The sequence below is a fragment of the Magnolia sinica genome, chromosome 1 (genome assembly GCF_029962835.1).
Source record: "Magnolia sinica isolate HGM2019 chromosome 1, MsV1, whole genome shotgun sequence".
In the NCBI taxonomy this organism is placed as follows: domain Eukaryota; kingdom Viridiplantae; phylum Streptophyta; class Magnoliopsida; order Magnoliales; family Magnoliaceae; genus Magnolia; species Magnolia sinica.
In genome coordinates, this window is record NC_080573.1 from 108,466,806 (window position 1) to 108,488,060 (window position 21,255).

The 21,255-nt window shown below is 41.8% G+C and overlaps 2 protein-coding genes across 2 annotated transcripts in view; one reads left to right on the forward strand and one right to left on the reverse strand.

Moving 5' to 3' along the window:
* LOC131253458 (serine/threonine protein phosphatase 2A 57 kDa regulatory subunit B' beta isoform-like) overlaps positions 1 to 12,009 on the forward strand; it is a 31,089-nt gene extending 19,080 nt beyond the window's left edge. The window contains exon 2 of the mRNA XM_058254453.1: positions 11,188 to 12,009. Coding sequence (XP_058110436.1) covers positions 11,188 to 11,517 — 330 coding nt within the window. The 3' untranslated portion in view covers positions 11,518 to 12,009. The remainder of the gene's footprint in view (positions 1 to 11,187) is intronic.
* A 1,039-nt stretch (positions 12,010 to 13,048) lies between these two features.
* LOC131253466 (purple acid phosphatase 2-like) lies at positions 13,049 to 20,341 on the reverse strand. The gene is made up of 9 exons (XM_058254466.1): positions 20,243 to 20,341; positions 19,118 to 19,321; positions 17,541 to 17,738; positions 17,075 to 17,186; positions 16,436 to 16,662; positions 15,498 to 15,636; positions 14,613 to 14,833; positions 14,197 to 14,318; positions 13,049 to 13,367 (listed from the first exon to the last, which is right to left on the reverse strand). The coding sequence occupies exons 2-9, from the start codon at positions 19,298 to 19,300 to the stop codon at positions 13,190 to 13,192; spliced, it is 1,380 nt and encodes a 459-aa protein (XP_058110449.1). The 5' UTR covers positions 19,301 to 19,321; positions 20,243 to 20,341; the 3' UTR covers positions 13,049 to 13,189.
* Between the last annotated feature and the right edge of the window lie 914 nt (positions 20,342 to 21,255).

A 21,255-nucleotide genomic window follows, 5' to 3' on the forward strand; every position in this document is an offset into this window, starting at 1 on the left:
GATCTACAACCATTCTAATGCATGTACCTTCATACATAACGACAAGAAGATCAAAATTAATCCTATCCCACCACAAAACACCACACATAAGAAAGTTGAGAAGGCTAATGAGCCTAAAGAAGTGAGGAAATCCACACCCAAGTCTCTCCACATCGTCACAACTAAAGAGTTTGAAAGAGAGACTGAGGACGATTCGATGGTGTATGCCTTAGTGGTTAGAGAGGCTACACCAGAGGCACCGGTAGGGTTACCTCACGAGGTAGCCCTGGTCTTAGAGGACTACAGAGAAGTATTCCCTGAATATTTGCCGGATAAGTTGCCACCCATAAGGGACATCCAGCATGTCATTGATCTTGTCTTTGGGTCGACTTTACCAAACCTTTCTCACTATAGGATGAACCCTACAGAGCATTCAGAGTTGAAGAAGCGGGTAGATGAGCTCCTGCAAAAGGGTTTCATCTAGAAGAGCATGAGCCCGTGTGCCATACCCGCTTTACTAACCGAAGAAAGATGACACTTGGCGCATGTGTGTGGACGGTAGAGTGTTCAACAAAATCACGGTTAATTATAGGTTTCCTATACCTAAGCCTGATGACATGTTAGACATGATGGCTAAGTCCATCATTTTCTCCAAAATAGATCTCAAAAGTGGATATCACCAAATCCATATACGCCCCAGTGATGAATGAAAGACAGCCTTCAAGACGAAGGATAGGCTATATGAGTGGTTGGTCATGCCTTTTGGCTTGACTACTGCACCCAGCACTTTCATGCGGGTGATGACCCAAGTCTTGAGACCGTTCATGGGAAAATTCTTAGTGGTGTACTTCGACGATATCCTGATCTATAGCACCACTAGAGAATCAAACCTTGAACATTTGAAGTTGGTCTGTATCCAGGGGCTCAACCGACTTCACGATAAAAGGCCTCACATGATTGAAAAATATGGTACATAAATCTAACAATCTCCCCATTTGTCAATTACGTGACAAAAACCTAACCTAAGACCATGTCATGGTCCATACTAATGACATTCCGAAACAACATAAAATATTACATCCACAAGATTATATCGATTTACAAATTTAAATATAGGACTAGAGACATGTAACACTTGTAATGCTCCCCCATACTTGCTTCCCCTATCTCATCAATCCCTGTAACAACCAACAAACCCTGTAAGACAGAATTCATTGTTTTGGTGGGACTTGATCTTTCTCTCCATTTTTGTCAGTATTTGACAAAGAGTTAGTTCCAATAAATATACCAATAAAAACATAGAATGAAACAACTCTATAGGTCATAGATTTACCAATTATAAGGCAAATGCTAACAGGGGTTAAAGGGTGCACATGATCATTAAAAACATGGAACATGCTGATTATGGTCATTCAAAAGATATACCAATTAAAATGGGAATGACTAATGATAATCTAATCTAAAAGCATATGATATTAAGATTCAACAACATTAAAGCTTATACTATCAAGACAAATGAGGCTTAATCCTCAGATTTACCAATAAACACACTATAGAGGCTGAAATCCTCAAATTTTCAATTAGGCTCATAGATGAGGCGGAAATCCTCAGATTTATCAATTGAGCCCAAAGGGACCTTCTAAGGTCACCTTCTTGAGGTGTTATGGTCTCCCAAATCTGTAGGGAGAGATATTGTGGTAGGCCGTTAAGATACTTTAAGTGACTAAAGTCTTCAATACTAGAGGAGTCTTCTGAAGTAGATTCAGACTCCTCCGCATCATCCCACGTTGCCGCCATAGCTTTGCCTTTAGATCTTGTTTTGCTAGGGTAATCGGGGGCAAGATGTCCATAACCCTCACTGTTGTAACATTGGACTGGCTTAGGTTGTTTAACAAAATTTCCCTTTCATTTCTCAACCGTCTTGTCCCTTTTGTCACAACTCTTCCCTCTCCTCAATTTGAAGAATTTTTTAAATTTTCTTTTAAATTCCCCATCCTTATCATCACTATCACTTTCATATTTAACTGTCTTAAGCCTATGTGAATGCCTATGAGATGTTTTGAGGACGACAAGTTTCTTTACTCTAGAGGGGGTCTTAAAGTGTAGTTCATATGCTTGTAGGGAACCTAAGAGTTCTACTTTCATCTCATCGATGTTCCTACACTCTCTTTTTGAGGTTATCTTGGGAGTGAACCTATCCAGTAGGGATCTAAGTATTTTCCTACATATACGCCCTTTTGGAATTCTCTCTCTTGAACCCCACATAGAGTTACAAATATCATATAACTTTGAATAAAACTCCATAAAGCATTCAGACTTATCCATTTTAATGTTTTCGAATTGGGTCATTAAGAGCCGAAGCGTCGATCTCTTTACTATGTTAGTTCCCTCATGAAAGACTTCCAATATGTCCCACGCTTCCTTCCCCGTATCACATGTGCATATACGTTTAAATTCATTGGGGGAAACTGCACAATAAATGACATCGAGAGCTTTGGCATCATAGATATACCGCGCTCGCTCATCGGCACTACATTTGGATTTATCTTTGGAAACTTTAATGGTTCTGCCATCAACAACAACTTGTTCCATGGGCTTCGTCCATCCTTGTTTGACAATAGTCCAAACCATAGGGTCAAGGGATCTTAGAAAGACTCTCATCCTAGCCTTCCAATATATGTAATTAGACCTGTCAAAATATGACGGTCGTGTGATGACACACCTTTCTTGGGTAGACATCATTCTTAAACCCCTTGGATCAATTCAAGGTGGTTAAGCCCTTTAAGAGCTACCCGCTTTGATACCAATTGAAATTGCACGTAGAAGGCTCACATGCTATGTGCGGAATGTTGGCTATGTCTTAGAGGAGGGATGATTAGGACCAATTTAAAAATTATGCCTTTTAAATCAGGTTCATATATAACCTTTACAGCCAGCCCTACACGAGGACCCTAGTATACACTCCCACCGAAAGCTCCCGCAAGAGACTTTCGTTGGTTTTCTATAGGCTAACCAACAACCTCGGACCTAATCCAAGGACCTACGTTTATTCCCACCAGAGGCTCCCTCGGAGGCTAATACGTACGCACCTGTGTCCGATGGCCTACACAAGGACTTTGATTTAAGCCCTACATAAGAGCCAAGGTCCTACACAAGAACCTAGTCGAGTTTGGCAATTCAAGTTTTTACACTCAATCCTACAAAAGGAGGGAGTGTATATGGACTCCTACACTTGACAACTTGTCGGATCGAGCCCCCTTTTGCAGCGCCTTCTCGGGTTGCTTGATCAATGCTCTCCCGTGCTTCAATCAGTTGCCCCTTGCTCCCCCGATCATAATGCCGATGCTTTGCCAAGGTTTTAGCTCCAAAATCAAACACCTTGCATGTGATGCTCCGATGCGGTGACCAAGGTGATGGGATGTTGGATAGAATATCGTACAACTAATGGGAAGTTGTAAAGCCTAGGGGATTTTACTTGATGGACACTCTAAAAGTTAATAGACACTTGTATTTTTCAAGAAAAAAGGTGTTTAAATTCTAGGTAGGGCTTGAGATGATGGTCTTCTTGTAGAGGAGCTTGGAATGCTCCTTAGAGTGAAAAATCACTAAGAAAAGAGCATGGATCTCATTGGGATAGAGCCTAAGAGGTTTAGTAAAGCTTGCGTTGCACTAGGGTATCTAGAATGCCAAAATCCATCATCTTCACAAAGATCCAATTGTTAGATTTATAAGAAAAAGGTTCCAATGGATCCATAACGGCTAGTCTTTGGTCACAACGAGTGGAGGTTCGGATGCACCAAATTAGTCATGGAAGCCATTGAGATAGATTTAGGCACTTTCGGTTGCACCGAGGGTGGTCTTCGGTGAGAGCGATTGTGGCACTCAGTTGCAGACGAATTACCTGGAATTCTGCCTTAGCACACTGTCCTGTTTTAGCCGTTTCCGGTCGGACCGAAGGTTGCTGAAGTTGTGCATTTTTTCTAGTAGCACGCGACCTCTAAAGCCAATGTAAGGGTGGTCAATTTAGGCTCATATGGCTTAAGGGATGATCAATAAATGTTTTACCTATTGGGTTTAAGATCATCTAGAGGTTTAGGTTGTGTTGGGTCAAAGGTTAGGGTCACCAAGGCACCACATTTTATATGCTTTTTGCTCCTTGATGCTCCACTTTCACTTGTTTTTTTGGTTTTCAACTTTCAAGGGCTCAATCGACTTCAGGACACAAGGACTTACATGATTGACAATTAGGGTGCATAAATCAGTGCACTAACACTCTTCTTTCAATTGAAGCATGAATAAGCTAAATAGTAATGTCTTGCCACGATGGCTTAGGAAAAGCGCGCTGAAGAGATTGCATCCTAACAGCAAGCAGAGGCAGCAGCGCTGCAGCAAGTTGTTGCTGCTTACCCAAACTTGGTGCTACTTTGCTTCACCCTTTGTTCAACTATATGTCTAGCTGGTTGTGTGCTAAAGTTTGAAAAGCACATGTCACCTAGAATCCAAGGTTTTGCATGGGTTGCTAGAGCTAACAAGGTTCTTATGGTTGATAATTAAGAAACTGTCATTCCCCATTCCTGATAAGTGGATCTTTTGTTGGGTAGAAGAGGAATTTGTGGATCACATCTTCCTCCATTATAGTTTTGCTAGAGTGATTTGGGATAATTTCTTTGAGCTCTTTGGGGTTTGCTGAATCCTAAATGGGTCCCTCAAGGATGTGATAGATGGATGGTCTCCCAGACCTCAGGAAAAGACTCTTATGCAATATGGTTCCTTGTGCTATTATGTGGGACCTTTGGAAAGAAACAAATGCTAGAATATTCAAGAATATGGTAGTATATCCTTGATAGAACACTAGGGTCTTATCCATGATAATCGGGTGGGCTATTGGATTTGGTAGACTGGAATTTACAGGCTTGTCCTTCTCTGAGCTGAAAAGTGACTGGAAGGCAGGGGCCCATTTTTGAGTTGGACTTGGAGAAGGGGGAGGGCAAAGTAGGATTCTTAGGTCTTTCGAGGCTCTTGGGTTGTATAAGTGAGTTGTCTCATTGTTGTCTTTTCTGCATATTTCCTGTGTTGTTGTTGGGCGAGATGCCAATGACATGGCCAGTACTCTTGTGAGAGAGAATGACAAGAGGGTCATTTTTGTTTAAATGGATAATCAAGCTCTATTAGAAACCATCAAAACACGTGGCAATCATACAATGAAAGCAATGGACATATGGCCAACAACAAGAAATGGACAAAGACAACCCCACTCAACTCCCATTATAAAGGAATCAGCAAAAACCCATCCCAAACAAGAAAACCACAATTGCTCCTGACAATCACCCACCACTTCGGCACTTCCTGACCAGGTTTCTACACCTGTCTAAAGCCAATGAGTCCGCCTTGTTTGCTTCTCTCGGGACTGAGAAAAAACAGATAGCCGATCTTTGCAGAGATCAAGCATCTCTTCAGTGCAATCAGCCATTCTCCAAGGGTAATCTCCACTTCTGGCCCAAGAAATTGTATTAGAATCATCTTCAATCGTAGTAGGAATGAGGTTGAACTGCACCACTCCAAGAAGTGCTACTGCCTCTGCCTTGTTAGAGTCAGGGATTCCTATTAGACTGAAGAAAGACAGCAGTGTACTCCGATCTGATTGGTGCACTAGACATCCAATACCAGCTGGACTGGGATTCCCAAACGAGCAGCCATCAAAATTGGCCTTGAATGCAACTGCAAAGGGAGGTTTCGAGCAAGTCACTGTCTTTGATTTCTTCGGACCACAACATAACTTCAGACCAAGTTTTATAATCATGGCAGCCAAGTGGCTCATTGGCTGTTGCTCTTTTTCTGTTTTTAATAGCACTTTTGTCACTTCTAAACATAGAAAAACTCCCATCTTACTTCAGAGGGTATTATTTACTCTCCCTGTCTTTCAATGAGTCCACATGGATTTTCATCCCACCATACAAGATGTTAGCCAGAATTTTGTAGCAAGCAATTTTTTTTTTTTCCTTTCTCGTGATTGATTAATTCTTTGTATCCAAACTGCTACACCTTTCTGTGCACAAATTTTCACAGTCATCCACATTCAAGCAATCGTGGGATTGCAGTATTCCTACCAGAATTCCATGATCTCGTTTTAAGACTACCATAATGCAATCTTCAGGACTGATACCCAATGGAGCTCCTTGATGAATGGATTGATGTGAAATCTCTCTGTTTCACTATCAGCCTCCACAAGTTCATTCATGACCCCCAGATTCCTTCCATGCCGCCCGCTGCTCTCTCGAGCATGAGTTGATCTAGCATAAGATATTTGCTACAGTTTGTTACTACCGGGCAATTCCCTCTTGATTCGCATCCAACACAACTCGTAGTTGAGATCTTTGACCGGCAACTGAAATTCCCTCTTGATTTGCATCCAACACAACTTGTAGGTGGGATCTTTGACTGGCAACTTGAAGTCCGTAGGATGCACTTGCTCCAGTACCAAATGATGCAAATTGCACCACTTTGCGGTTCACGCACACAAAAGAAATGGAAGATTGCTAGATAACAAACCAAACTAGCTTGAATATTCCACAATCAACGTTTCTCCCACCTTGTGTATGAATAACAATCTGAGCCCTTTAACTGTGTTAGTAATTCTGGTTACAACTAGCTGTTGTTAGCCCCTATTGGTGAGTTAGGTTACTGTCAACAGCTAGAAAGTCCTATGTTGCACCAAAATAAAGAAAACCAACCAGTCCTGAAAAATAGGAAGTTTTAGTCCTTCGATTAGGACTCTCCCAAATCCTGCTGAAAAATTATGTTCCTCGTTATCATAGCTTTGTCCAAGCTATTTGAGGTTAGCTTTGCAAATCCTGTTTTGGCAATCATTCCTAAGGCTCTTTCCTCAGTAAGTGAACAAGCTTCTAAAAGTATCCAATAGTTCTCAAAGATAGGCAAGAATTCCCTTAAATATGGATTCTCAGAACCTGCCAAAACAATCTGCTGCATTCAGCAGCAAGATAGCTGCTGACATCAGCACTGCATGTCATGATAATGCCTTGCTGGCATCATACTATCATATCAGTACATCAACAATTTTGGGGCTCTGTTCAATCCTTCTCATTCCTGTTTTGACGTGAAATTCCTGCACATGGACTGCCTTCTTATCCCCTTCCATGCAATATAGGATGTGGGCTCCGCCACAGCGACATCAGATTTCTGCCTTTGACAGGGCCGAATTTCAGCACACAAAAGTTAATCAATGTTTGGGATCTCTAATCAATGTCATCCCAAAAATCTTGTGATTGGGTAGACAGTTTGTGAACTGTCCAAATCTTAGTTTTAGGAACCATCTACCCAAGCTTCCACTCCTGCTTCCTGGGCATTCACCCTTGCTGCTGACATTAAAAAACAATGCCTTGCCCTCAATCCCGGATCTGCTCTCACTCTTTCTGCAAGGTCTAATTCTACAAGAAACTTATGGAAATCTATGATTTTGGGTATCTGATGTCAATAGAGGGTTATTGATCCATTCCACTTCACAAAGAAAATGATAAAACAAATGTCACACTCAGAATTTAAAATCACAATATCTTGGTTCCACATATGTTCAGTTAACCAAATTGTGAGAATCTTGTTGTGGCTAGTGTTCGAAGTATCAGTATCGCTACAAGTTGTGAGAATCTTGTTGTGGCTAGTGTTCGAAGTTTTGGTATAACTACAAGTTTCGCTGGCCAAGGATACGGAAACAATATCGCTATCGCCAATGATATCGCTGATAACTAGAAATGTGGGAAACATCGGAAAATGGTGGGTTTTTTTTTCTTTTTCTTTTTTTTTTTTTTTTTCCAGTGAAACTTCAGGAGATGCTAAAATACACATTTGCATATTTAGGAATAAAAAGTTGCAAAAAGAATGCATACATAATAAGTATCCATTTAATGGGGGCCTAAAAGCATACATTGTCAAACCGGGTCTTTTCCTTCAACTTATTTGGGGCTTCCTTTGTTCAGCAAGCCGGCTAAGCACCTTTGGGATTGCGTGGTAGAAAGGATTGAAAGGAAGCTTGCTTCCTGGCAATGCCGATATGTTTCTTTGGGGGGGCCGGCTCACGTTAATAAAAACAGCTTTTTCCAATATGCCCGTTTTTTTTTTGTCCTTGTTTAAATGTCCCAAGGAGGTGCTGGATAGGTTGGAAACGATGAGGAGAGATTTTCTTTGGAATGGTGCTTCAAATGGTAGGAAGTTTCATATTCTCAAGTGGTCTTCGAAGTGTGTAAGCTGATTAGAGGAGGGGCTGTGATTAGAAGCTTGGGAGATATGAATATGTCTGTTCTTGGCAAATGGGTATGGCGGTTTGCGTTTGAGGAGGGAAGATTATGGAAGGAAACAATTGCTTCAAAATATGGGTTTCAAAAGGGTGGATGGTCGGAGAAGGGATCATTGCTATAGAAAGCTTCTCATGATTGGAAAGCGATAGCATCGACAGAGCATCTTGTGTTTTGGAGGATTGCGTTCTCTTTGGGTGATGGGCATCACATTCGGTTCTGGGTGGACAGATGGTGTGGAGATCGAGCGCTCCAAGATTTATTTCCTATAGTGGCAAGGCTAGTTCTAGATCGTTTTATAATGATTGCGAATTGTTATTCTATTCTTGGAGGCACGGTGGTTTGGAATCCCCCATGTAAGAGGAACATGTCAGACGACGAATTCGATGATTATGTTGTCTTATTGGCTCATTTGGCAAAGGTTCATCCCTCCCTTTCTGATTCGGATTCTCTTCTTTGGTTGGGGCATCCTTCCAGTAAATTCTTGGTGCGTTCATTTGTGAAGTGTATTCAAGAGGATAGTCCTTCATGGTTCTTCCCCCATTTCATTATTTGTTTTACGGAGTCCCTGCCTAAGCTGTGGCCTTTGCTTGGTTGGTGGGGCATAAGGGGATTCTTACTGTATATAACCTTCAAAGGAGAGCATTGATATTGCCAAAATACAGGCCTGATGTGTGCGGAAAATGCGGAATCTATTGATCATTTGTTCTTGCATTGCTCCTTCACTTCTAAAGTGTGGACTCATTTTATCCGGTTGTTTCATTTGTAGTGGGTTATGCCGAGGTCGGTAGAAGATTTTTCATGTGCTTGGCATGGTGGAGTGGGCAAATCTGTTAAAGTTAAGTGGCACTTGATTTTGATGGTTTTTTTTTTTTTTTTTTTTTTTGTAAATTATTTTTAAATTTGGGCTATTTAGGGGGGGCTAGAAATGGTTGTTTGCTCTCGGAATGAAAGTGTGAGGGTTGGGGCTCTTATTAGTAGAATTAAAGGTCTGGTTTCTGGGTGGGCTCCTATGTTAAGGGTGTTTCTCTTGGTGATCTTTTCTATGCGGTTTAGCAGTTTCTTCATTGTATTCTTTCCTGCTTTGCGGTTTGTTTATAAAAATTCTTGTTATCTATGAAAAAAAGCATGTGATGTTGTAAAAAACCAGTCCAACCATCGCATCAGGTCCATCTATCCATCCAACCATCCATCTACATTTCAGAATATCGACAACACGATTTTCGCCGACCACTGGAAAGGAAACGAAATATTCTTGTCTTGATATCGCCAGCAAGCAGGCTGACGGACTTGTTAGGGCCTTTATACCACTAAGTAATTTGACGGCCTATGTTGCGACAACGATAATATCGTGATATGATCGATATTAGCGTCAACAATTTGAACATTGCACATACAATCATGCGTCCAAAAAAATTTTTGAAATGATTTTTTTTTTTTTTTTAATAAACAGATTTTTGGCGAGATTGATACATTGGTGATATTATTGAAATATCGCTGACACATTGGTGATATTATTGAAATATCGCTGACACATTGGTGTTACAAGCAACACCCGACACATTTACACGATTACAAATATTGGCGATACAAGCAACACTTGAAATTTACATAGTCGAAAATATTGGCGATATTGATACATTGGCGATACTTAGCGATACATCGCTGATACCTGGAATTTCTAACTTTCAGCATCTGCAGCATGTATCTTTTCTATAATTTTCCACTTTTGGCCAAGAAAAAGTATAAATCATTGTTGTCGTCATCATAGCCCACCTTTTATGCAGAGTAACTCTTCTAATGTTTTCCAATTTTGGCAAGAAAAGGACAAAGATAAACAAGTATATGCATCAAAGGAGATGGCGTATTAGTGATTTAGTTCCTATAAATTTACACCATAGACTGCAGTATTGAACTCATTATACTCCATTCATATACATGCACATGCACATGCACGCACGGTATGGTAGTATAATTGTGTCAACGTTTTAAAAAAAAATTATTACACCTCAATTCTACCATTCCTTATAGAAACATGGTGTCATGTAATATTGCTAACTGCCAAATTTACCATCGAAAATTCTGTGCTTTTAATTTGCAAAGAGATTTTCTGTCATGCTTCATGGTAAGTTCCTTTTTGTAAGAGATTTTAGCAGAGGTTTGCACAGTTTTTGCCACTTCTTTGTTAGTTTTTCTTTTCTCTACATATCTTCTCATGCCCATCTGTCTTCTTGGCTACGTCTAACCCCATTTCCTGTGTTCTTTATGCTGTTGTCCTCTAATGCCTCCCTTGCTAATGGCTACTCAGATCCACTTTTGTTTGATGCCATCCCATTGGGTTTTGATTTCTCCATATGATGACCTCTAGTAAACTTTTTCAACTTCTACTTTTAAGGGGGGGAAAAGAATCATGTGAACCTTTTGAAGCTCCCACCTCAAGATGAAGCACTTATATGGTCCTAAGAAGCATGTAGTTTTTGGGTTCAAATTCAATGATCTGATGGCCAATTAGGCCCAGGTGGAAAACCGGAAATGTTCTTTGATGCTATTTAAATGGTGCTGACTCGGCTTTCCAAATAAGCTTTTGTTTGCAAGAGTGGAAACACCATTTGAATGGAGTGGATGAAGTCTGTGAAACTAGCTCAAAATGCCAAGTGTGCTCAATGCTGCTAGTGGCCGACTAGAGCACAATGGTCATTCCACTTGATGCAAATATAGAAACTCCCAAGCGCACTCTGAGCACATGGTCCAGATCTTCTAGCAGCAGCTACTTCGGTGGAGGCACACTAAAGCAATTCCTGTATCATCTATTGTTCTTCTGACATGAATCCATATATCTATATTCTCATCTTATGATGTTTCCACCAGTGGTCATAGCTGAAGTAAATGCTGCACATGACAGGTTGCAGAGCGGGCCCTCTTCCTCTGGAACAATGAACACATTGTAGGTTTAATCGCCCAAAACCGTAAGGCCATTCTCCCTGTCATCTTTGAAGCGTTCGAGAAGAACATGAAGAGTCATTGGAGTCAGTCAGTTAATGGCCTGACAGCGAATGTGAGGAAGATGTTCCTTGATATGGACAACGAACTATTTGAAGAGTGCCAGCGGCAGTATGAAGAGAGAGAGGTGAATGCCAAAGGGTTGGAAGAGCAACGGCAATTGGCATGGAAGAGACTGGAAGCCTTGGCCACAGCCAAACCTGAGGATGAGGAGATGGTCGTGGTCAACTAGCTGAGCTTTGGTGGTATTCAATCTGTCCAAATTCAATATTTGCCATGTTGCAATGCAAGCAGCGAGCAATTGTAATTTAAACGCATCCTCTTGCAGTGCAGCCATGGCAAGGTCACCTGCCACGTGTCAAATGTGGTGTGTGTGTGTGAGATCCTGACCATTCATCAGATTGGCTCCACCTCATATCAGCCATTACCTGAAAGCCAAGACAAACAAGTCACTGTGTATGTCAAATGTGGACTATTAGTTTATTCTTTTTAGCTGTTCAATTGTTTTTACCCATGCGTCCTGCCCCCGATTTTCTGCCACGAGCCATGGAGGGTCCACCTGATGAACGGCCCGGATCTTGCACACATTCTACTATAGTAGTCTTTACATTTTCTCTGTAGTGATATATGCTGCAGATCATGTATGCATCATGAAGTTTGTTTTTATTCTTACATTCTTTTTATTAATTTTGAGGAAAGTGAGGCCTCTCTCTTGCAAAGCTCAGTGAGTGGTTTCTCCTAATCATGGTTTTAAACTGGAACTGACATGTTCAATCCTCAGCTGAGTTGTGACTTAGTTAAGACCTTGTTTTAATCTGTTAACCGAGCCTACAAAGTGATTAGTGGAGAATTTTGGTTTCTGGTTAATGCATTGCAATCCAGCATTACCAAATTAGCTGTAGGCTGTGGGGCCCCATGTGTTGCATCAGTCCAGATCACGGATGGCCCCGAGCTGTCTAATTTGGTTATGCTAAGGGACTACAGGCCTCTTTGAAAATAGGAAAAAAAAAAAAAACTGAAAGCTGTAACTAGGCCGTTTGGATGCACTTTTGTAAAAGAGGGTTCCTGCTTTTCCAGTCAAGTACCAATCCCATCCGTTCTTGGCGAGCAGAATTTTTAGTTCCTATTTTCTATAGTGGGGAATCAGATGGGGGTTTTTGCAGAGTGCATCCAAACGCACCAAACAGGGTTTGGGCCTCAAATGCCTCTTTCAAATGTGCGTTTGTATTGGTCAATCCAAGGGGTTGCCAATCATCGGATTGGTGAGTCCTGGATTGTACAATCTTTGTTTGGTTGGTCATTACAAGCATCCATACAGGAGATGGAAGTCAATGCAATGCAATGCAACAGTGGAGATGTATGAGGACATTCATCAGTTTTGAGTTCCCCAATGTGTTCGTCTTGGCTGAGAATCACCACAATGGTCCGTCATGTCATGGTTTTAACTTCTAAGACCCAAATGATTCGGACGTGACTTGTCCGAGTTAACTCGGACTGAGTCGGACCCTATCCTCCTGAATCGTGTGAGTTGCGACTCACTAATTTCTTTCTACTTGTTTCCAGTAGAAGGGAAAATAGAACCATCAAGAGAACATCTTGGCAACGCTAGCCTTAGCTAGCCAGGCTGGGTCCCACTTGGGATAAGTTCAAGTGGCCCCATCTAATGTTGAATGGCCTAAAATCCATTGCAAGAAATCTTCTGGTGCGGCCCACATCTTGGGTCCAAACCTAGCAGTTTTAGAATCAATCCTTCAACAAAAATGGAAAATCTAAACACCCATCAATCTTAATTTAATCCAAAAGGTTCAATCCATAGATTCTTATCAAAAGGAAACTAGTGAAAACGGAAATGGAAAGCGCTTCTTCTAAGACACTAGAAATAGCCATAGAGAGTGTTTTCTACTCTAGTTGTGATGCCAATGCTGGTTATAAAGCCACAGCGAATCCCCTATGCTCGCACCCGACCCACAATCGTTGCGGTACCAAGTGAAGCTGGCATGTGTCCGGTTCTTAATATCAAGAATGCCATGTCCGAAGCTTGCTTCCCGATACGCCGAGTAATTTGGTTGTGGATATATAAACCTGCACAATGAAAGAAATTGATAAATGATCAAAAAAAGAAATTGATAGATGATCAAAATGGGCCTAGCCGGCCCACCTGGTCTTATGGTTTTAAGTCCGCGTATTAATCTGGCTCGGTCACTTAGGTTTTCAATGGTACTTTTGTCATCTATCATGCATGATGTGCATATGTAATGAACAGCCAAGATCTTGCACAAAAGTGGGTGGCTGGACTCGGGCTCTGGCTGAGCATAATCAAACAAGGATGGGCTGAGTCCTGGGATTACTATGTGGACTGCACTTGGAGAGACCTCAGCCTGGCCCGTTGACAGCCCTGGAGATGATGATATGCATCGTGCCGGATAGTTGGTTTGAATCTAGGGACGGGGTTTGCGCATCAAGGCCCTTGGTTTGGATCCCAGCCTGAGTTTTCGGACCAAAGATTAAATGGGCTGGATCCAGGCTGGTATCTGATACTGGTAGATTGAGATTTTGGATGGTAGGCCCAATCGTTAGGCCAGATCGGTGAAGCCCATTTTCTACCTTACCGATACTGTTGATCAGATGGGCCTGCAGCAGATGGACAATTGCCCAAAAGCACAATCATGGTCCTTGCATAAGCAGAGCCTTAATATAGACATTTAAGAAAAGAAATATCACACCAGTCCACATTCAATTAGAAAGAGGCCAAAAACTGGCATGAGTTGGATCTTCCAATCTGGATAACTTTCAGATGGGCCCGATCGCCGAACATGGGGCCCCACTTTGATAGATAAGAGTCCGATAATTCTCAATTTATTTCAAGTTAATCAGATGAAAATCAAAGATGTCCAAAGAAGTTAGATCTTACTCGTTTGCTCTTCCTTCGATGTTACCTCCATCGCCGATGGTGATGTAAACGGGTGCTGAAGGGTCCAAAACTGGACTACAAGCTCTATTTGTTATGTTGTAGGCTATGTTCGACGTGCGCTCCTATTACACAATATGAAAATGGTTAGCCTAGTACATTGAATTTCGCTGTATCTGAATTCCCACATACAGCCCCGGTTTTCCTGCCAACGTGCTACTTTGCATAACATCCGAACTGTGCAAAAGGTGGGCCAGACCATGAAGATCACCTGACGTAGAAACCAGGTCAGTCCACGTATCAGGTGGTCCATTTCACAGAAATCAATTGATAGCCAATGGTTTGACTCAAAGTTCCATGGTGGTACCCATGTTTTGCACGGCTCAGATGAAAGATAGAGCTAATCAAAGCTTACTCACCGTTCTTTCGTAAGCGTGAACATGACCCGCGAAGACTATGTCCACTTTATTCTGTACGAACCATGGTTCGAACATCACTCTCATGCTCTCTCCTTCCATGTAATGGTAGTGATCGCTGTTATACAATGGCGAATGGACGAGCACGATCAACCATGGTGTTTCAGCTCTGTCCACCTTCGAGAACTCTTTTTCCAGCCAATTGTATTGTGGAGTGTACTTCGCTGCAGCAGACACCCACACTAGTGTTAGCAGCCCTTGATTTCTCATGGGGGACACAGGTACAGACGGTTGGATTGAGCATGTACAAAGAAATTTAGAAAAATGAAACCAACGGTCTACATGCAAGACGCATGTGGTGCCTGACCAAGGATTGGAAGTGCATATCTGTACGATAGAACACGTGCACGTGTGAAATCAGGATCTTCTGTACATGTGGCAAGTAGCTTAAATCCGAATGGGCCATGTAGTGGGCCCTACTGTAGATTGGCCATGTCCTGAAAATTGGATTTGATTAGCCAATGCTAACCTCTGGTTGATGAACACTAGTTTCTTGAATTTCGTACTTTCAATACTCGTATTCTATCTATTAAATATCTACGAACGGGCCAATTAAGATCACATATTTATGGCTTCTTCTTTTTTGCGTATAATCCATCTATAGTGGGCCCCACTAGTTGGACGGTTTGGATTCGAGGTAAATGACACGTGTATGGAAGCAGGCACGAGCGGCAGTATTGCAACTGTGTAATTCAGAGAACCGTATCATTAACCTGAATGGGCGAAACGCACGTGCAGACAGTGGGCCTAAAAAGGTGCCCAGGCCCAACACACGATCCCAGCCCATTCTCCAAACATAAGTGGAAACAGTACGGAATTCATCCTCACCGTAGGCTGAATAAGAGGAGAGGACAATGATGTAGGCCGAGGCACGCTTGATGGAGTACCAGAGAGGGGATGTACTGCCTGATGCTTTGTACGGTACGCGGTACCTATGCTTGTATGGCTTGAATGGAGTTGATTCGCCCTACAAAAGTCACGGGACATGTAAGAGGAGCATGCATTGATTTGTAGCTCGCCCTAAATTGGTAATTAACAAGCTTCTAATCTTTACTATGATTAAGAAACAAGAGCACCATTCTTTTTTTTAAAAAAAATAATGGAGCCTACATCAAATCTGAACTGCCCAAATAGTGGGCCCCACCGTAGATTGGTCTATTGGGACCATGACTAGGTAATCCAGACCGTTGGTCTATTGGGGCCCACCGTAGACAGACTTTGATCCAAAAATCTCCTCCGGAGGATCTTAGCCTTTCGGTTTGTGGCCTATATATAAATTTTTAGAAAGAAAAATACAACAGTCCACTCAGAATTATCACATACCTTATTACTATATAAGTACAATGCACATAAAGGGAAATACAATGGTCATAAGTTTGAGCTGTATGGGGCCCACTCTGATGTGTGATTGACATCCAACCCGTCCATTAGATTCTCCCCCACATTTTAGGCCTAGATCCCAAGACCCAACTTGATTCATAATTCAGGTGGGTCACACCATGTATTAATATAGGTTTTAGCTATGATTGTATACTGCTCCCCCTGGTGTGTCCCACCTGAGTTTTCAATCAAGATTGTTCTAGTGATGCAAGGTAAAACATGAGGCTAATCATATTGAAGGTTTGAATTCCACATACACATCACGGTGGGACCAACAAAGATCCAATATATGGTAATTACCATTCGGCTCGACGGATGTGATCATTCCCCACTCAAACTGAGAAAAATCCAATGGTTTAGATCAACGAGCCAAACAGAAAACTTACAAATTCAGGAAGAACATCCAGTTCGTGATTGCCAGCGGTCCAAATCCACGGCTGATATGCAGTGCTTTTCTCTACAAACCTACCCCATGTGTCCCATCTCCTTTGATCATGATCCGAGTAATGATCTGCATATGAAAGATCACCCACGAACAGCACTGACTGCCCGTTTGGATGGGAAAGGTAATTCTCCAGCGTTTGATTTGAATCGAACGTCTGACCCAAGTCCCCTGCAAATCCACACCACCTTGTTATCCCAAACGTCCATCCTCACAAGTGCCATTGTGACACGTGCGAGGGATCTATAACATTCATATGGTGGTCCCCATCGCAGATACTATTTATCCCAAAATTTGGGCCCGTCAATTCATCACAGTGACCACGAAATGGATGGTTAGATTAAAAAAACCAACAGTCTAGATTTCACGCGCATGTGTTGCTCACCAGATAAATGGACCTGTATATCTTTTAGGATGGGACACACCACCATATGAACGTCAGGGATCTCGCACAAGTTGGCAAAGTTGGCACGTGTGTGGGCATATTTTTGAAACTAAATGGCATACATGTGTGGCCCACTGGCCATGCATGTGCCATGTTGTTACGTGCTTCTAAAATAAGCAGGGGGGACAGTACACCCACCTATAACGCCAAACGTGTACGGAACGTCGGGTCCCGCTTTCGGAGGAGTCGTGAAGGAGAACCGTCGAGTTGCATTCCCATGTCCAAGCTCGTAGAAATATTCGGTGTTATACTGCGCACATTTCCCACACTGCGTTTAATTCTTCTAACTCGCACCCTAGGTGCACACAAGTATATGTGCGCACACTAACGGTTGATGATGGATGGCCTTGAAGCGAATACACGATTCAAAAAAGGCTACCGTTTTGTTTCGAAAGAAACTATTTGTTTTCAAACCACAACAAGGGAATGCATCCAGACCATCCATCTAGTGGGTCCTGTTTGTTAATGGCCCAGGGCTGAAAATGACACGCATCCAGACCATTCATCTAGTGGTTCCTGTTGGTTGATGGGCCGTGGCTGAAAATGCACACTTAAAAGACGAGTTCTGGCTTATGGAGATAGGAAGAGTATGATAAGATGATACCTCCAAGTTGTGAATGGAACAGTGGTGAATGAAGCCCGATGTGTAGTTATAATACTTGTAGGAGGTGATACTGCATTTCGATTTCTTTTGTTTGCCATCCAGCCGTCCATATGTCAAAATGTTCGGGAACGGTTTCAATGGAGTCACCCACGAAACAATGACACTCCTCCCAACATGGTCTCCTTGTGTTATGTGAACCTGAACAAAAAACAAAATAAATTAAAAATTAAAAATTAACAAAAAAATATCATCCATTACACAATTAAATAACAGAAAGCTGGAAGTATATCTCAACAATTTATATTGACCAGAGCGATTATGATAATGTATTATTGATATCTTATATGTTAATGATACAAGGGTTTAAGACCGAAAACCCTAGCTTGAACTTTTCTCACCGACTGCTCTTTACTGTTTGTTCCAAACCACCCATTCGTTTTAGTGATTGCTGCTCGAAATGGAGAACGAATCGTAATTGTTTATTTTTCATTGAAGGTTGGTTTATTTGCTATTTTAATTTTAAAAATCTAATTGAATGTTTTTAAAAAATGAATGATTAAGATTATTTTAATATATATGGTCCTCGGTAGAGTGGAATGGTGGAAAAGAATCTATGTAGCAGACCCCAATTAATTGAAATAAAGTTTAAACAACTACGATGATGATGTTCTATCCAAAATGTGCCCCACAATTTATATGTTCTAGTTAGTTGCATGAGCCATGGGGTGAACCACAACTTAGTTGCCCTATTAACGGAAGACAAAATCCTCCACCTAGGGCTGTCAATGGCCGGACCTGGGGTAGGTCTCGGCCATATTTTAAATTGCTTTGGGATGGGCTTTCGGGCCAGCCCTAACAGGGCCGAGCCCAACCCATTATCACTTCTACCTCCATTTCCAAGAGTGCTAAAGCACTCAAAATTTAGGAGGCCAACCATATTTACATGTGGAATCCACTACATCCATTAAGTGAGAAACTAATGCAACCAAATAGTCACATGTACCTATTGATCAAGATTTGAAGAAAAGACCTGCATCTACGGTCTGCACGTGTGCACACAAAAATGGTTATTTTTCTTTTTAATTCTTTATCACTTTTTTTTTTTTTTCACATATCTAAATTAGGAAATCTACTATTTCTTTTAGAACTTTATTTTTAGGCAGGAAATAATTTTAAATATTTTTATATCTAGCTTTTCCTTTCGGTTTTGCATCATAACCCTTGATTTCACTATTCATACATGATATTCTAATACAAAACTCATATCAACTAAACGAGTGATGACAATGTAAAGCTGTGCTTAAAACATCTAAGTTCACATGGTAAAGCCTGTCTGAGTTTTGGATCATGCAAATTTTTGTATACTCTCTTATCAACCACACCTAATGACCGGGTTTGATGAAAGATAAACACTTTGTGGTGTGGCCCATCCGATTTGTTTATCTCATTAATGTTTGGCTGATGGATGGAGTGGATGTAACATAGATAACATGGTGAGCACACCCAAATCAGATCAAAAGTTAGGATCATCAATGCAGCAGTATTTATGAAAATAATGAAAACACACAGATATACACCTGCTCAGGCGCATTATAGCCCTTGGGCACACGAAAAACATCACTGTCGAAAGGCATGTCGATGGACGGTTCGAATTTGCCATTGTAATTGCTGGTAACTCCTCCATCACACGATGCCGCTATTTTCAAAACTATCAACGCAACCAACAGTACATTTACCGAGCCCATCTTTCTTCTTGTCATCAAGGAAAGAAACAAAGAACCCTGTGAGTATTTTAGCAATATCAGTACATGAGCCTGATAGAAGACGGAGAGAGAATATGCAATGGTAAGGAAGGGATATATCATACGGACGCGGATTGCGTCCTAACCCCGCCCGTCTCCAGCCGGGAACGGGGCAGCATCTTTGAGTGGCCATCGTGATGTAAGGGTCTTATCCACACCGTCCATCCAATTTTCCGTATCATTTTAGGTGTAAAACAAAAAATGAGGCAGATCTAAAGCTCAAGTGGACTACACAATGGGGATTAAAATATCACCGTTGAAAACTTGTTGGGGGCCACAGAAGTCTTGGATGGAGCTGATATTTATGTTTTCTCTTCACCCAGATCTATGTAACTTTACGAATAGGTTGGATGGAAAATAAACATCACGTGGGCCCTAGAAAAGTTTCAACGGTGAGAATCATTCTGCAATGGTGTGGTCCCCTTGAGCATTGGATCTGCCTAAATTTTGGAATTAAACTCTAAAATAATACGAAAAAATGGATGGACGGTGTGGATAATACCATACATTACGGTGGCCACACAAAGCCGCTGCCCGTTCCCAGGCGGGGGTACGACGCTGTCCGCACCTAATCTGCGGAGAGGGGAGGGATTAGGTGCGGCCTTGAGGATGAGGCCCACCTTGATGTATATTTTTGTATATCTGCACCGTCCACACGTTTTTCCAGCTCATTTTAGCACACAATATGAAAAATGAAGTAGATCCAAATCCCAGGTGGACCATACCATAGGAAAAAGTGGTGATTGAAACCATAGGATACCGTACCATAAACAGTGGTGACCCCACTATAACAAGTCAATATAGCCCCCACACTCGGGCGAGTTGCGACTCAACTCGAGACTTAACTGAATAATCCAGAGTTCCGAGTCCAAAAATCATAAGAGAGAGAAAGAGGTGTACCTGGGATGAGATCGAAGTGATTTCACGAGAGATAAGATCACGCTCTGTACGTAGAAAAGGAGAAAAAGAGGAGTATGAAAGGAAATGGAGAGAAGAGAAAAGCCTCGACGAGAAGGGTGTATTAATTGCCGATGGATTAGGTGGTGTTGACAACACCCCAGAGGTGGTGTGTTGATGTGCTAGGTGTTGTGGGGCCTAACGTAATGTATGTATTTTATATCCACGCCGTCCATCCAATTTTCCAGTTAAATTTAATATACGAATACAAAAATGAAGCAGATCTGAAGCCACACTAAGGGAAACTTTGGGGATAATGACACCCACCGTTGAAACCTTTCTAAGGCCCACCTTAATGTTTATTTGTCATCCAACCTGTTGATAAGGTCATTCGGAAATAGATAAGGGAAAAAGAAATTATCATCATGATCCAAAACTTTCGTGGCCCCCAAGAAGTTTTTAATGGTGAGTGTTCAACCACCACTCTTTCCTATGGTGTGGTCCGTCAGAGCTAGAATCTGCTTCAATTTTGTAGCGATGCCCTGACATGAGGGGGGAAAACGGATGGACGGCGTGGATATGAAACACATACATCACATTGAGCCCCATAGCGCACAACACATCCATACACTGCCGGTGGCGTGGTGCTGGCAACGCCATCTGATCTGTGTCTATCCCTACGTAGCGTGCCTGCGAGGGACTCGGAAGGGCTAGTCTAGCACGTGGCACCTATGGAAAAACTATGTGGGCCCTATAATGATGTATATGTTTTATCCACTCCATCTATCCATTTTTTCAGCTCATTTTATAGAACTAGACAAAAGAATGAGGTAGATTCATATTTCAGGTGGACCACACCACAGGAAATAGTGGTTATTGAATGCCCACCATTAAAAACTTCCTAGGGCCCGTTGTATTGTTTATTTGCCATCCAGCCTATTGAATAGGTCACATAAACCTGGGTGAAGGGAAAGCACTAATATCTGCTTGATCTGAAACTTTTGTTGCACTCAAAA